This window comes from Gobius niger (genome assembly GCF_951799975.1).
Source record: "Gobius niger genome assembly, chromosome: 6".
Taxonomy (NCBI): domain Eukaryota; kingdom Metazoa; phylum Chordata; class Actinopteri; order Gobiiformes; family Gobiidae; genus Gobius; species Gobius niger.
In genome coordinates this window covers 3593583-3610458 of record NC_136857.1, presented here as the reverse complement: position 1 = coordinate 3610458, position 16876 = coordinate 3593583, and the positions used below count along the sequence as shown (strand labels likewise).

Below are 16876 nucleotides of genomic sequence, written 5' to 3'. Positions count from 1 at the left end.
CCAGGCCTTTATTGGAACCAGGCCACAGTTAGAGACAGGCCTTTATTTCTATTTGAGCAAAACGGACGACCAGGAAAAGGAAGAAAAACGAGATTTGTGTCCATTTGCACCTAAAATATTAGGTTCATTTATTAACATTTCAAACCCTCTCCCAGCGGCTGGAACATTGATGCCTTTTATTTTGTCGGGACAACAGGAAGTGTTTCGTTGCTGTTAGCGGAGCTTCGACATCAGTGTCACTGCAGGTTTCTGTTTCGTTTTTACCACAGACCGGATTATTTGTTGTTATCTTGTGTAAAGGTGAGTTTAGACGGAGCGTTTGTGTTTGTGATCGATCATGAGACTGACCCGAGAGAAGACGAGACGCTCGCGCTGATGGGAGGAGTTATTTTGAGGCGTGGGACTGACCTGCACACGGAGCAGCTGGACGTGCTTTGAAGACGCGATGGAGACTTTATTAAAACCCTGGAGGGTCACACAACATTTGTTGCACTGTTTCCACAAATAGTCACTGGAGGTTTGAAAAGTGGCTAAATCTGTGTCAAAGTTACGCTTGGATCAGCTCCTCTGCAGCGTCCCCCCTCGGCCCGGGTTCAGTTTGTTACTTCCTGCACGTGAGTTTTCATTTACACCAGTATGAGACAAATTCCTAACATGGGGAATATTTCTACTGCTATAGTTTCTAATAAAAGCCCCGGCCTGTTTTAGAGACCGGCGTTAATTTGTCTCCGCCAGCTGCGAACCCGGCCTCTGTAAGAGACCCGGCCTCTAATGGAATACAGGCCAGTATTAGAGAATTTACGGTATCCCAGATTACTTGCTTTCGTCCCCCCCCATCATATAGAAATGGTAGGGGTAAAAATGGCACGGGCGATCTCAATGATAAAAAGATACAAGCACTGTCTTACACAGCAATCTACTAAACTAATCACACAAGCGCTGGTGCTGTCCTACTTGGACTATTGTCCAACAGTCTGGTCAAATGCAACATCTGAAGGAATAAAAACCTTACAAGTAGTACAGAACCGAGCAGCACGAATGGTGCTAGGCTGTGACTACATGACAAGCACAAAAGAAATGCTGAGTAAACTAAAATGGTTGTCAGTGAAAAACAGACTCTTTTACTCTCTGTTATCCTCAGTAAGAAGTATTATGTCAACAAGATGTCCAAAGATCACTTATGAAAATCTTCTGTTCAGCCACGAGAAACACAAATATAAAACCAGACATGCAACGGCCAGAAAATTTCTCTTGCCAACAGTAAGATCGAATAGCATCACGAGGACCTTCACATACAGAGCTCTGCAGGCATGGAATGGACTTCCAGATAGTCTAACGATAGTGGAGGACAAGAAGAGATTTAAATTGTTACTGAGAAAACTCTTACAAACAAATATGGATTGAATTTGGCGAATGAACGTGTCATGTGATATTCCTTTCTGAATGCAAATATGTGCTACTTTTATGTACAGCTTTTATAGGATTTTAGTAGGATATACAAATGTACTATTACACATTTTTGTATGGATTTAAATACTGTTTTTACTTTTTGTGAATGGATTTAGTGGGACCCCAGGAAGAATAGCGACAGCATGACTGCGCTAATGGGGATCCTTTCAATAAACAATGGTCCAGACTAAAAACAGTAGGACAATTTTACAAAACGTAAACTTTATTGGTCCACAATCAGATGATAAAACAAGCGGCGCTAAAATATCTTTGGCCAGAGCACAGGAGTGTTCTTGATGTAGGTCTGATACGCCGGGTCCGACCCCCACTTCTTCAGGCCTTGTTTCTCCAGGAGAGGAACCCCGCTGACGTAGTTCAGCAGGAACCAGACGAACATGGGGGAGACGACGCTGAGGTACTGCGGCCCCTGCATCACCGAGGAGGCCGAGAGCCAGAGGCCGGACCACTGCAGGATCTCTCCAAAGTAGTTGGGATGTCTGCTGTAAGCCCACAGTCCGGACTGAATGAACTTGCCCTGTGCGGGGACAAAAAAAACAATATAAATTAGATTGCAGGGTTAGTGCACTGGCATCAATGTTTAATGCACTTTCAGCTCCGCATGTTAGGGCTGAATGACTGTGGAAAAAAAATCTAATTACATTTTCTCTGAGTCTTTTTTCTAAATCCAGATACAAACCACAGTATAAATATTTAGAGCTTCAAACCTCCGGCCAAACCTTGAGATTCAGTGATTTTTATTAATTAATAATTGTGTTGATAATAAAAAAATGAAGATACAGAATGAAAAAATAGACGTAATAAAAAGGCAAATAAAATAAATAGACTAATAGATACAGACGGCATCTCTGGAATCGCCCATATATGGTCATGTTTGAAAACAGTTAAGGGGGAAAACAATTTTGAAAAAATCAAAACTTTCTCTAATTATTGAAAAACTACTTTAACAAATGCAGAATTATGAATATAGTTTCTACTAAATAAAGATACAAAGACATGGAGAGGAGCAAAGTGGTTCAACAGCCCATAAATAAATAAAAAAATGGAGAATGCTAACTTGATGCTACATGTTAGCATCGGGCTAATGCAAACGGTTAGCTAGCGCTTGCTACAACTGCCGTTTTTTCACTTCTACAGAACAATCTGCTGTGAGAAAATATCCATATGGGCCCGATTTACACTTGACTTTATTTATGTGATAAATAAGTTCATATTCCACCAGAAAATGGCTAAAAAGAGGGAAAAATTGTGTTTCTCTAAAGATTCTATTTTCCCCCTCGGCGAAGCCACGCCCCCTTCTATGACGAGATGCCGTCTGTATCGATATAGATACAGACGGCGTCTCTGGAATCGCCCATATATGGTCATGTTTGAAAACAGTTAAGGGGGAAAACAATTTTGAAAAAATCAAAACTTTCTCTAATTATTGAAAAACTACTTTAACAAATGCAGAATTATGAATATAGTTTCTACTAAATAAAGATACAAAGACATGGAGAGGAGCAAAGTGGTTCAACAGCCCATAAATAAATAAAAAAATGGAGAATGCTAACTTGATGCTACATGTTAGCATCGGGCTAATGCAAACGGTTAGCTAGCGCTTGCTACAACTGCCGTTTTTTCACTTCTACAGAACAATCTGCTGTGAGAAAATATCCATATGGGCCCGATTTACACTTGACTTTATTTGTGTGTGAGAAATAGGTTCATATTCCACCAGAAAATGGCTAAAAAGAGGGAAAAATTGTGTTTCTCTAAAGATTCTATTTTCCCTATTAGCCCGATGCTAACATGTAGCAACAGGTTAGCATTCTCCGTTATTCATGTATTTATGGGCTGTTAAGATAAGATAAGATAAACCTTTTTTAGTTGAACCACTTTGCTCCTTTCCATGTCTTTGCATCATTATTTAGTAGAAACTATATTCATATTTCAGCATTTGTTACAGTAGTTTTTGAATAATTAGAGAAAATATACATTTTTTCAAAATTGTTTTCCCCCTTAACTGTTTTCAAAAATGACCATATATGGGCGATTCCAGAGACGCCGTCTGTATCTATGATCAATTCTGAAAAAATGTTTTTTATAAATCAATAACAGAAATGGTGGAAGCCCCATTTACAGTTAAATGCGTTACCGTGACAACATCACTGCTCTTTTCGCTGCTGTTGCTGTAAGTTCGAGGGATCAGTGATTTTGTCATTTTGAGATATTTAACCGGTAAGTAAATGTGTTGGATTTATTCAATATGGTTTATTAAGTTCTTTGACACATTTTCAAGATTTCTCTTTATTTACTGTTGCTGTTTATTGTGATATTTGTAATAAGTCGGCCTTAGTCGGCAGTTAGAAGTGTTAACTGCCGACATGTCAAGGTCCTTCAAATTAAACGTTTAATTTGTATTATTTTATTTATTTGATCTGTTGTCACTGTTTAGGGGCAGAAGTGTTCAACTGTTTGCGAGTTTGTGAAAATGTCGGAAGAAGAAAAATCATTCAAAGCCTTGGTGGATGAGAAGCTGGCTCTGGTGCTGGCGGCGTTTGATAGAAAGACTGCAGAGTACGAGGAGAAACTGCGTCTCTCCAAAGAGGAAGGCCAGAGGAAAGAGCGGGAGCTGGAGAGGGAGCTGGAGCAGCAGCAGGCCCTGACCCCCATGATCGTGGAGGTCAGAGGAGGCGTCCACCTCCCCGACCTGAAGTGGCAAACTCCACAGATGGAAGTGGAGCCAGAACAGAGCATCAAACAGGAGGAAGGAGGATCCGACAGGGTAGGTCTCAACCACCACTTTAAACATGTCTCACAGACAAATGTGAAAAGACAAAGACAATGGAGGTTAGCCTAGATTTTAAAATATTTAATCTTTTTTCAGGCCTTTCCCAGTGTCCAGAGCTTAGAAGACTGAAGCCCCGCACAGAGAGAGCATCAGCACGGAGCCCCATGTGAGGAAGAGTGAGGAAGACACTGAGAAGCTGATAATGATGAAGGAGATGCAGATGGTCGATGGAGCTGTGGCTGATGGAGCCCGATCACTTCCAGATCACAAAAGTAGCAGAAAATAGTTTCCCCTAGACAAGACTGCGGCATAAATCCATGAAGCTGAGAGAAAGTGAGAACCAGTTAATTTACTGTTCGAGTCTAAAAAAAATCTTATTTCCAATGTTTACAGACAATTTGTTGCCATTGTTGCTTTATTTTCACATTGTAAATAAAATCTTCTAAAAAAAACTCTTTCTAATCTTTTTTTTTTTTTATAATATATTGTTATTTAAAGCAGAACTAAGTAACTCTTCCCCCTAGAGGCCATAAGCGCAACTGCAGGTGTCGTAGCAAGTTACGATTTTTTAACTTATTAATTGTCTTGGAGAGTAAATACTACGCTGACAGGAAAGGCGAAGGGAGAGAGTGTTACCGTGCATCCAATTATACAATGGAAATATTTTTTTCACTCAAACTTGGCTGTAAATACTGTTTAAAGTGACGCTAGCCCGCAGTTAGCTTTGCCCGTTAGCATGTTAGCTTCTTCTTCGTGATTCCATTAGTGCAGGGGTCACCAACGTGGTGCCCGCAGGCACCCAGTAGCTCTTGGGACTTTTTCTAAAGTGTAAAACACTTCATTTTCTTGAATCTAATTCTTAAAATTACAGTTATTTCGTTTTTTGTGACTCGGTATGAGTTTGAAATAAAGCTATTTTAATATAATATGGGGTCAGTATCCTATAAGTGAACAGTGTATGTTTAAGTCTTTAGGATTTGTTTTTAACTGGTAGCCCTCGAACAACTTAATGCTCTTAAAGTAGCCCTCAGCTGAAATAAGGTTGGTGACCCCTGCAGAGGGGATTTTGGATATTTTGTTTAGTTTTTCAATAAACTAATCATCAGTGAAAAAATCTGTAAAAACTCAAATTCCGCCTGTTTTTTTGGTTTCAAAGTTGAATAAATCAGGCTTGGAATTAGATATTAAAAAATCCCTCTGAAAAAACCTTCAAACTATAGTTATGTCTCAGCCTGTAAAGTTTGGAGTCTGTGGGAGCTTCTATAAGGGCTCAGGCTCTGCCCGAGTGCGGCTTCTCTCATTCAGAGAAAACCAGCCCTGAAGTTTTGTAGCGAGTGCGCATGCTCGGCCCGTTCTTCCACTTTTCCGCTCCAGCGTCTCGTAGGAGGAAAAACACCATATTTGGGTGAAAGCGTCATCACGGGGCCCCTTAGCAGGACACGTGGATGTCAAATCTGTCAATATTTATGAATGAAAACCCGCGGGAAAGACGGCCTTTCTACGCGGCGCAGCAGCTACTTCCGGGTCGCCCCCACCTCGCAGACAAAACATCATAAAATAAACATCATCATTTTTATATCTGACATGAAAACTAAGATGTAAAGGGAGGAAAATAGATCAAAATCTCCACTTGGACCACTGTGAAACATCAATGCTTTCACCTGCCGTGTCTCGCCTTAAGGCCTTCAATTTAGATTCTTGAATTTTAGACTTTTTTTAGACTTTTTAGACCCCGCGGATTCCCTGTTCAAAGCAACATTAAACGAAAACAGGAAAAGACATCTACATTTTGAATATCACTTTCTACTCTCGACAGATTTCTCATCTCGCTGCTCACCTGCCGGCTCTTTAAAACGCAGGGAACGAAACCCATTACTCACCGCATTCTCCGGGTCGCTCTTGAAACGCCATTTCTGCTGGTCAGCGATCGCCTGCACCGCGAAGCCAAGGCCCCACACGCTCCAGCCGGCGTAGTCCCTCCACCCGAGCGGCTCGTCACGCCGCTCGCTGTTCAGCATGAGCGTGGGCAGCAGCGTCGCGAAGATCCACACGGCTGCAGGGAGAAGACGTACAGTTAATCTTAATTAGGGGTGTCACGATTAATTGATTTTAACTGTTAATTGCTTTTATAGGAAAGGAGCGGTGATGTAATGGTGGTTGGGCCCGCGGGTGAGAAGACATTCAATCTTTATGTAACCATTGCATCAAGAAGGGCGCTCGGCGTAAAGGAATAAAATCTGCCAAATGACCTTATAACTGGTTCACTATCAGTCCCTTAAAGAAAAGAAGCAGCCAAAAGATCAAATGAAGGATAAACTGTTAATTGATATTGAGACAAGTCCAAAATATTTAAAGAGGGGGTATTATGCTTTTTTCAATCACATAGCACCAGTCTATAGCACACTACAATGATGACCAAACCTTCTGTTGGTCCGTACATGCTTTGGCATAGATACAGACGGCATCTCGTCATAGAAGGGGGCGTGGCTTCGCCGAGGGGGAAAATAGAATCTTTAGAGAAACAAAATTTTTCCCTCTTTTTTGCCATTTTCTGGTGTAATGTCAACTTATTTATCACATACATAAAGTCAAGTGTAAATCGGGCCCATTAGGTTTGTGACCCCCCGTTCGGGTCACACCGTGAGGAATCGGATCATTAGCCTACATAATTCTTAAAAAAAAAAAGAAAAAAACAAATGGCTAGAATAAAATAACATATAATGGCACTCTGGTAAAATAGCACACAAAAGCGACAATAAAATATAATATTATATGCTAAAAGAAGTATGTATGTATTTTATCTACAAGATATGGCGACCCCCCAACTTTGTCTAGCGACCCCCAGGTTGAGAACCACTGCATTAGGATATTTTCTCACAGCAGATTGTTCAGTAGTAGTGAAAAAACGGCAGTTGTAGCTAACCGTTAGCATTAGCCCGATGCTAACATGTAGCATCAAGTTAGCATTCTCCGTTATTCATGTATTTATGGGCTGTTGAACCACTTTGCTCCTCCCCATGTCTTTGTATCATTATTTAGTAGAAAATATGTTCATATTTCAGCATTTGTTAAAGAGGGGGTATTATGCTTTTTTCAGCCACATAGCACCAGTCTATAGCACACTACAATGATGACGAAACCTTCTGTTGGTCTGTCAATGCAGTAAATTAGAATAACTGCCTTGTATAAAATTGCTCTTTCAAAATGGCGGTAGCAAATGACTTGAAATAGGCCTCTGTCTCTTTAAGAACCTCTGACCCTTTCCGACACGCCCCCTCCATACCCTGTCTGTGGCATCACAACAACACTGCGCTCGTTGTCTCAACAGTATTGAAACTACGATCGGTGCATTTTAATTTTTATTGTTGGAAAGGAGCTACTGTTTATCACTTTGTGAACAATGGCCACACAGGATATTATTTGGAGACGAACCTTCCACACCGGACGCTTGGACGGGGCTCTTGCCTGAAAAATAACTGCGGTTTGGAGGCTTCTCTTTGCATCTGCCATGCCCTATGGATCTCTAACTATACCCCCATGGACGACACCAGGATCTGCAGGAGCCCAAACGATTCAAAAGACGGACATTATCTGTGCAAGTGGACAATGGTTTTTTCGAGGTTACCCGTTAGCTTGTTATAATCGACTACAGCTCATTGTTGATGAAAAGTCTGCAATAAACCACAAATGTGTAAAGCCAGGCTCATTGTGTGATCATCGTAAAGGCTGCTTCGAGTAGTTGCCTGCTTTATTGACGTTATTTGTGCATAATATGCTGCCTGTTTTCAATGAATGTTGTGAAGGTGAAGGTTGTTAGCTTGTCGCGGCTAATAGTGCCTTAGCTCCGGGAGAAAACCACTCGGCTACGACTCACTGTAGATGAAATGTGAGCAATAAACTACACAATCAACAAGCCAGGCTCCGTGTGTGATCATCATAAAGGCTGCTTCAAGCAGTTGCCTGTTTTAGTGACGTTTTCAATGCATAATATGCTGCTTGTATTCAGTGAATTTTCCCGTTAGCTTGTCGCGGCTAGCTTGTTAGCTCCGGGAGAAAGCCACTCGTCTATGACCCATTGTAGATGAAATGTGAGCAATAAACTTCCAAATCAACAAGCCAGGCTCCGTATGTGATCATTGTTAAACGGTTCTTTATGAGTGTGGTGGTTTTATTGACTTTATTTGTGCATATTTCTCGTTTTCACGTGATGACTCGAGGTTTAGCTTAGCATTAGCTTTCTCCGGAGGCTCTGTGCATCATCAAGGCCCAGCGCAGAACCAGACACTGAAATAAGTGTTCTTGTCACCGGTTTTAATCCTGGGTGTTTAGGTAACAGAAACACTGATGTGTGTCTTTGTAAAAGTCTGCTGTGGCTCCGGTTCACAACACATGAAGCTAATCCTCCATGACGACTCTGTTTACATCTTAGGGCTAGACACTGCGGGGAGGGGGTTCTGCTGAGGAGCAGTGGTTGGTTACTCGGCTGGTGACGAAAGGTCGGAGGCGTATCCTGGAGGTCGAGGGCGTTTCCTGAAGGAATCAGGCGTTTTATCCCTACGTGAATGTGCCAAGGCATGGTTTTAATGAGGGAATGACTTAATAACATGATGTAAAGCTTGAAAAAGTCGATTTTGCATAATACCCCCCCTTTAAAGTAGTTTTTGAATAATTAGAGAAAATATAAATGTTTTCAAAATTGTTTTCCCCCTTAACTGTTTTCAAAAATGACCATATATGGGCGATTCCAGAGATGCCGTCTGTATCTATTCGCACAGTAAAGTGAAGATTACTGCGCGGATTTCGAACTACTCCTGGTATTATTACGCCTTTTATCCGCTGAGAAAATCCACATTGTTAATTTTGTGTAATTATACTTTGTAGTGGAACACTTCACGTAACCATATTTAAATAGGGAAAACGTGGAAGAGCTTGGTAGCTTCTATCTTGACCTGTTTTGGAGCTATAGAGGAGAGAGGGAGAGGCTAAATGCTAACGCCGTCTGCGCTGTGTTTACGTGACTGAAGGCACGGGGGAAGATCAGACAGGTCCTAAAGAACTCGTCAAAGCTCAGGTAAGAACATATCTCAGTATGTAAAAAACACTTCCACTTTTTTTATCGCGTTATTGTTGCTTTTTCGCGATATTTTTGTCTCTCTATCGCCACATTTTTCCATTTAATATATGAATGAAAAAGAGCAGTGATAACTTATAACGTCTGCCCCCTTTCAACACACAGTTCCAGTAATAACATCACACAGAACTATTAACTCTTACCTTGGTTCTGTATCTGAGAACGCCTATATCGCCATTGTTTTGGGTTTTGGATACTGCTATATTTTGACACACTCAATAATAAAACAACGCCTTAATGCAGAGCAGAACTTCCAAACAATAGACCTCATTTACATAAAAGCATCTTCATTGGGGAGCACGAGAAACCTCACCTCCCAATTTGTGCTTTTCACAAATAAAATCCAAAAAGCCACTTATCTCCCAAAGAGTGGACTCGTACGAAGGTAATGCTACTTCTTAAATAACATTTCTAAAGTCGATGCTGTAACTTGTGCCGAAACTGCTCCCTGACAGACTAATCCCAGACGTCTAACCTGCTGCACATATAAAACCAGATTTACAGTGAGCCTCCTCCCATGATACGTGCTGTGTTATTGAAGGACTATGCAAATGCGGTTCACAGGAGAGAAGGATTTAGCGATGCTTAACAAGCCTTGACGAACCTCGCAGGGTCCAGTCGCCTTAATTACTACGTATATTAACTTCAATATATGAAAGATCCACATTTTTTATATTATGTTGATGTTTCTGCAAAGCTACATTTACAACGGGGGCTACTAAACTTTTTTCCTATTCTATCCAATCACAGCACCAGTCAAGGTAGAGAAAATGCCAAGGATTAAAGTGCATATGAAACATTAGACACAATCTTTGCTGAAGCTTAGTTAACACAATTATATTTCAGATTTTGCTAAAGATTGTGCCCAGCTTTCTTCAGTTTGGCCATTTTTTGTAATGTTTGTAGTTTCACTTCCTTATTGGACACCGACAGGAAGTGACATAGATGAAGGCAAACAATTGTAAACTGTTGCCGTGCCAACCGTGTTAATCCATCCAAACATTTTCTTCCACTTGTCCGTTGCCGGGTCGTGGGGGCAGCTGTTGCAGGTGGTGGGTCCACAGAAGGACGGCCTCATGGTTCCAACCAGGCCTGTTGGTCTCTCATAAGGAGCTTCTGAACCGCTCTCTGTCTGACCCGTCACCTATAGGACCTGTTTGCCTTGGGAGACCCTACCAGAGGCACGAAGCCCCCGATAACAGAGCCCCCAGGATCATCCGGGTGCTCAAACCCCTCCACCGCGTTAAGGTGGCGGTTCCAGGAGGGGCCAACCATGTTATGTTCAATAACAATAAAAATAATAAAAATCTGTCCAACATTTCTTCATTAAATTGCTGCTTATCTGAAATAGACGGATAATTATGCAACTGATGTCCTTTAAAATAAGTCAGATTTTCAAAAGCTTATGCACTTTAAAGGGGCTAGATGCAAGTTTGCCATTTTATACTCACCACTGCCACCTCAGGTCAAACGTGTAACTGCAGCTTCTATATTAAGCTTGTGCATGACGGCACTTCAGACACGAATTAACACCGTTTTGAGCGACAGTGCAGGATTTTAGAGGCAGTTGTGGTGAACAGGTCTGAGCTCATTCTACACATTAGGACATGGCTGGAACATGTAGGGGGAGGAAAATACATCATTTTAACATTTTTAAACTCTGTATAGTCCCTTTAAGGCTGCCATTTTTTAAAGAACATACATATTTTAGTTATTTTGCTTTTTTGTAATCCCATGTGTTCTTACATAGTGTATTGTCTTCAGTGAGAATCACACAATGTAAATAGTGTTGAAAAGAAAGAAAAGCCAACACAGCAAAAGTGTTTCCAAACTTTTGACAGTTTCAGTGCGAGTCGCCTGTGACGAGGCGTCATCGCTGCGACGTTCGATGGGAATGACTGACACACACACACACACAGTTTCAGGGAGAATACTCTTAAATTGTATTCAGTTATTAGCCTGGCTAACCCCAGACTAAAATCACAAGTGATATTTAGTCTGGGGACAGCAATTCATTTTCTCGTAGGAGAGGTGTGGTTTACGATCGTCCATAGTCGTTAATTGGGCGATACGAAGAAGAAAAGAAAAGTCAATCATGCGTCTGCACGAGGCCACAGCCAATCGTATCATCGTATGAGACGACGTATGACGTACCCGCTGTAAACTTTTCAGCTAAATTATTTAGAACAAGGTCTAAAGCTTGATCGAAAAATACCATCGCGTCTGCTGCTGTCATGTTGGATCCGTAAATAAACTTTTTTTTTTATCCGTAAATAAACTACAAGCTTCCGTATATCGAATAGCTCATCGTCTTGCCGTCCCTCCTCGCTCTGTGATTGGTTCCAAAATCCATGCGAAAATTTGGGCCATGGTCCCCAGGCTGCTCTGTAGTTCCAAATGATTCGACCGCACACAGCAGCCTGGCGTTAGCCAGGTTTGTCAGTTACGGAATACTTGCCATAAAATGTGTTTTGAAACGTATTCCAAACACTTTTGCCATCGATTTGCATAATATTCATGCATAATAAGTGTATTCCTTTGATTCTAGCAAAGTTACTGTATTCTAAACAAAATAAAAGAGTAAGGTTCAGCCAACACTGCACGCAGATTAACCAATCAGAGAAAACCATGATCCGCCCATACCAGAACTGACAAAAACAGCGCCATCTTCAGACAAATCAACAGACAAACCACCAAACTGTTAATCACAAGAGGGAGAAGTTACTGGATCAAGGAAGAGCGTGTGGAGATGACAGTACAGTGCGATATTTACTTTCAGTGACTGTATCAGTGTTAGAAAATGGCCTTGGGTACGATCATTATGCAACACTTTATTTTTACACTTTTTATGCGTTTCAGACGGTGATTCTGTGTGCGGGCCTGACCTTGCACACTCCAGTAAACGAAGAACGTCCCTGGACTCTCTCTGACATTGTTGAAGCGCCGATCCTGGCCGTCCTTCAAGATCCGCAGAAACAGGAAGGTCCCCAGTCTGTGCAGAGAGTTAACACCCGTTCACATTAACCACTGTATTACACATTAACCCGGTTTTACATTCACGAGCGCTCTCCGCGACCTTGCCTGAAGACCCGTCATAACTTACACAGCGCGAACTGCACGACGCGCCGCCCGGGAGCAGCCAGATAAGATTCCCAAGGATTTATTGTTTAGTTTCCGATGATATCACAACATTACAGTCCCGAAGTGTTTGACTGAGACGGGAAAGGCTTAATAATGTAAATAATGTGCTTGATTAAAGCTACAATGCGGGAAACTCCAGGTAACAAGTCATAAGAGAAACTAAAATGACTCCTAATGCTCAGCTAGACACCGTAATGCTCTTTTTGCAGCTGTTTCTGATATTAGATCGTTTTCATTGACTCCCCTTGGATGGCAGTAACCACGGTGCGAACAGAGAAGTTATTAGCAGTGTTGGGGGTAATGTATTACAAAAGTAACGGGTTACAGAAATATAATACTTTTTTTCAGTAACTAAGGGATAAAACATATTAATAAAACAAAATATGGTGATATATTTGTCTTTACAATTAAAGTAACTCAAGTTACAAGTGCATTTAAATGGTTTGTATTGATGTACGGATGAAAAAATACCAAACTCCCCCAAATAAAATCCTATTAAAGGAATAGGCACCGTTTCTACATACTGAGATATGTTCTTACCTTAGCTTTGACGAGTTCTTTAGGACCTGTCTGATCTTCACCCGTGCCTTCAGTCACGTAAACACAGCGCAGACGGCGTTAGCATTTAGCCTCTTCCTCTCTCCTCTATAGCTCCAAAACAGGTCAAGATAGAAGCTACCAAGCTCTTCCACGTTTTCCCGATTTAAATATGGTTACGTGAAGTGTTCCACTACAAAGTATAATTACACAAAATGGATTTTCTAAGCGGATAAAAGGGGGGACTATATTGTAAGGCGTAATAATACCAGGAGAAGTTAGAAATCCGCGCAGTAATCTTCACTTTACTGTGCGGATGCCAAATGACTCCTGGTATTAATACGCCTTACAATATAGTCCCCCCTTTTATCCGCTTAGAAAATCCACATTGTTTAATTTTGGAGAGGGGGAGAGGCTAAATGCTAACGCCGTCTGCGCTGTGTTTACGTGACTGAAGGCGCGGGGGAAGATCAGACAGGTCCTAAAGAACTCGTCAAAGCTCAGGTAAGAACATATCTCAGTATGTAAAAACGGTGGCCTGTTCTTTTAAAGCAGTGGCAAGTACCCGCCCACTGCTTTAATAGGAGCTGGAACATCTGACACAAACTGTGCCATATGAAGATTTATTATAAACTTGAATAAGGTTTTAATTGTGTTTCTTGGTCATGTGACCTCATTAGGGGCACTACAAACTAGGGCTGAACGATATGGACAAAATTTCATATATCGATGCGAGACGATATAACTACGGGTCAGGTGAAAACTAAGCATTTTTCAGAAAAATAAAATCATACAAATGAGTGCAGTTTTATTTATGAAAATCTATATAGTTTATATCTTGTTTTTTCGATTTTAATATTTTTAATGTTCATATCTCGATATCGATAGGAAATTGATGTTATCAATCTGTTTTTGAAATAGGGGGTGGGGTTAAATAAGTTAAATTTCTCCTATTTGTGCATTTGTATTTGGCTTTTCAAGGGAACTGACAAGTTTGCTTTTGCCTTTGTGATTTGTAACGGCGTTTGTGGATGTGTGTTGTGTTGCTCACATGTTCAAAGTAAAAGAAAGAAAGATACGATGACGATATATCTTTCAGCCCTACTACAAATACAGGCGTTTTCTCCTCCTGCTTTATGTCTGAAGAAGGACTGACTGAAATTTAAGTAATTGATTGGGAACATACAAGCTGTGCGGATCGTTGTGCCTCCTCAATGTGTAAAAACAAAGCACTGTTTTTATCTGAAGTAAAAAGTAATTAGTTGTACGGATTAGTTGATCTTGCTGTTATATCAACCTCTTCTCCTTTTAAGAAGAAACACTGAATCAACTGGAATCTTCTGGGTGTAAAATGCATTATCTTTGGGCTAGAGAGAGAAAAAAAGTGGGAGGAAAAAGTGTAGTACATTATCAGGCCATTTTAATCACGAGCTTCCCTATAACATGACAAACTTAGAGATTGATCCCATGAAATGTGTGTTGCTTTCGTAGATCGTATCACTGACCTGAGCCCCCACGCGGTCACGAGCCCCGTCTGCACATTCTGCCGGACGTGCCTGGCTCCTCCCCAGATCCGACTCAGGTGAGCGAGGAGTATAAAAGTCCCGGACCCTGGGAATAAAACAGGGAACGGGCGGCTTCAGGATTCGATGGGAGTTCCCAGACACACACACACATACTGTTATACGACTCTCACACAGGCACTGCAGATGGCTCTATAACCTGTCACGGAGAAAGGCGTGTTCACTGAATCGTTTACCCAGGATGCTTATGGACCGGCGGTTCCAAAGTTCAAGGGTAAATGACAGAAGATTGTGGAGCTGAGACTCGGTGCGAAAGAGCAGGCGGAAAGTGAAGCGTTTTCTGAAGCCGGAGGAAAAACCCCACCGAAGTATCCAGGTATGAAAACTTACCGAATGCGTTTTTGGAACACTTTTTCAACTCGCGATACTCCTTTGATTACACGTTACGGAGTTTGCAAAAGATGACAATGTTAAGTCTTTATGTCTGGAAGTTTCAAATGAGTTGTTCACTGACTTTAACATATTGATTAGTGTTGAATAACTGCACAAGAGGCAACGTCCAGCATAAAGCACTCACACTTTTTATATTAGTTTAAACCTTTTGGTCTTAATTCACACAACAAAACATCCTCTGTCTCTTTTAGTGTAAACTTAAGTCACGTGTTGTGGATTGCACAGCTCCATCGCTTGTTTTCTTAATGCACCGACAACTTTTCATGAAGCTCGTTTGACCCGTTTTGCGTTTGAATGGCTTGTTCTCCTTGTGCCGTGTTTTACGCACACCTTGGCCTAAAGAGGGCGCCCTTTCTTCTGTTTCGCAACGTGACATTTTTAGGTAATACTTGTTTTATAACAGTCGATAATAAGGACAGATGGTTGGCTTGTGCTAAAATCATCGAATCGATTAATTGGCGTGTCTTGATTTGTTTGATTTCGTTTGCGTAATTGGAAAACGACAACTTTACGCACCGTGTTTGAACCGTGTGCGTTTAAATAACGTGATGAGGGCGGTGTGGCTGAGTGGATACATGTCTTTTGTGTCTCTTTCCCTCAGTTTGTGTGGTAAATATTCGCATGAGTTGATGATAATACCTGCTAGGTCGTAGAACTTCTCGGTCTTGCACGCCGCGGCCAGTGCCCAGCCGGCCCACTGGATGCCCACGTCGGTCAGGGCGCACTTGACCAGCACGCTCCCCATGATCATGGTCTGAAGTGCGGCCAGCAGCTCCGGGGAAAAATAATATGACATAAACACGAGAGAAGACCGACTAAGTTCGGCCCAGACATACAAAGGGGCGTGGCTGCCAGAGCAAGGAAGGCTGGGAGTTGTAGTTAAGAGGATTAGCGGATTTCAAAACGTTAAGAAAGAGGCAAAGGTCGCGAAGCCAAGACGTCAGTGTGTAAACAGAGATAAAGAGATAAAGATATGAATGAAATACGATGTCTGGGTTTAGTGATTTAACTTAGAGATGATTTGCTGTTGAATTGAAGTTACAAAGTGCTGTGGTTCTAAACAGATGACACCCAACTTTAACCTCTTAACTCCCACCGGAACGGATCTCATTTTCTCCAGTTTGGCTTTACCCTAATCAAAAAGCTTCTTGGGAAAAAAGCACCAAAACAGCCACAAAAAATGAGAAGAAAACAAGGATGTAAACGCAACAAAAATGTAACAAAAACTCAACAAAAATGTGACAAAAACTCAACAAAAAAATGACAAAAATTCAACCAAAAAGTGACAAAAATTCAACAAAAATGTGACAAAAATTCTACAAAAAAGTGACAAAAATTCAACAAAAATGTGACAAAAATTCAACAAAAATGCGACAAAAACTCAACAAAAATGTGACAAAAACTCAACCAAAAAATGACAAAAATTCAACAAAAATGTGACAAAAATTCAACCAAAAAGTGACAAAAATTCAACAAAAATGTGACAAAAATTCAACCAAAAAGTGACAAAAATTCAAGAAAAAAGTGACAAAAATTCAACAAAAATGTGGCACAAATTCAACCAAAAAATGACAAAAATTCAACAAAAATGTGACATAAATTCAACAAAAATGTGACAAAAATTCAACAAAAATGTGACAAAAATTCAACAAAAATGTGACAAAAATTCAACAAAAAAGTGACAAAAATTCAACAAAAAAATGACAAAAATTCAACAAAAAAATGACAAAAAATCAACAAAAAAATGACAAAAATTCAACAAAAATGTGACAAAAATTCAACAAAAAAGTGACAAAAAACTCAACAAAAATGTGACAAAAACTCAACCAAAAAATGACAAAAATTCAACAA

The 16876-nt window shown here is 40.8% G+C and overlaps 1 protein-coding gene across 1 annotated transcript; it reads right to left on the bottom strand.

Annotated features, from left to right (window-relative positions):
• Positions 1 to 1708: 1708 nt before the first annotated feature.
• Positions 1709 to 15864, bottom strand: LOC306964731 (uncharacterized protein; the record flags this gene model as incomplete). Its single annotated transcript, XM_079558846.1, has 5 exons — positions 15665 to 15864; positions 14555 to 14660; positions 12257 to 12363; positions 6121 to 6293; positions 1709 to 1984 (listed from the first exon to the last, which is right to left on the bottom strand). The coding sequence occupies exons 1-5, from the start codon at positions 15819 to 15821 to the stop codon at positions 1709 to 1711; spliced, it is 819 nt and encodes a 272-aa protein (XP_079414972.1). The 5' UTR covers positions 15822 to 15864.
• Positions 15865 to 16876: the final 1012 nt, after the last annotated feature.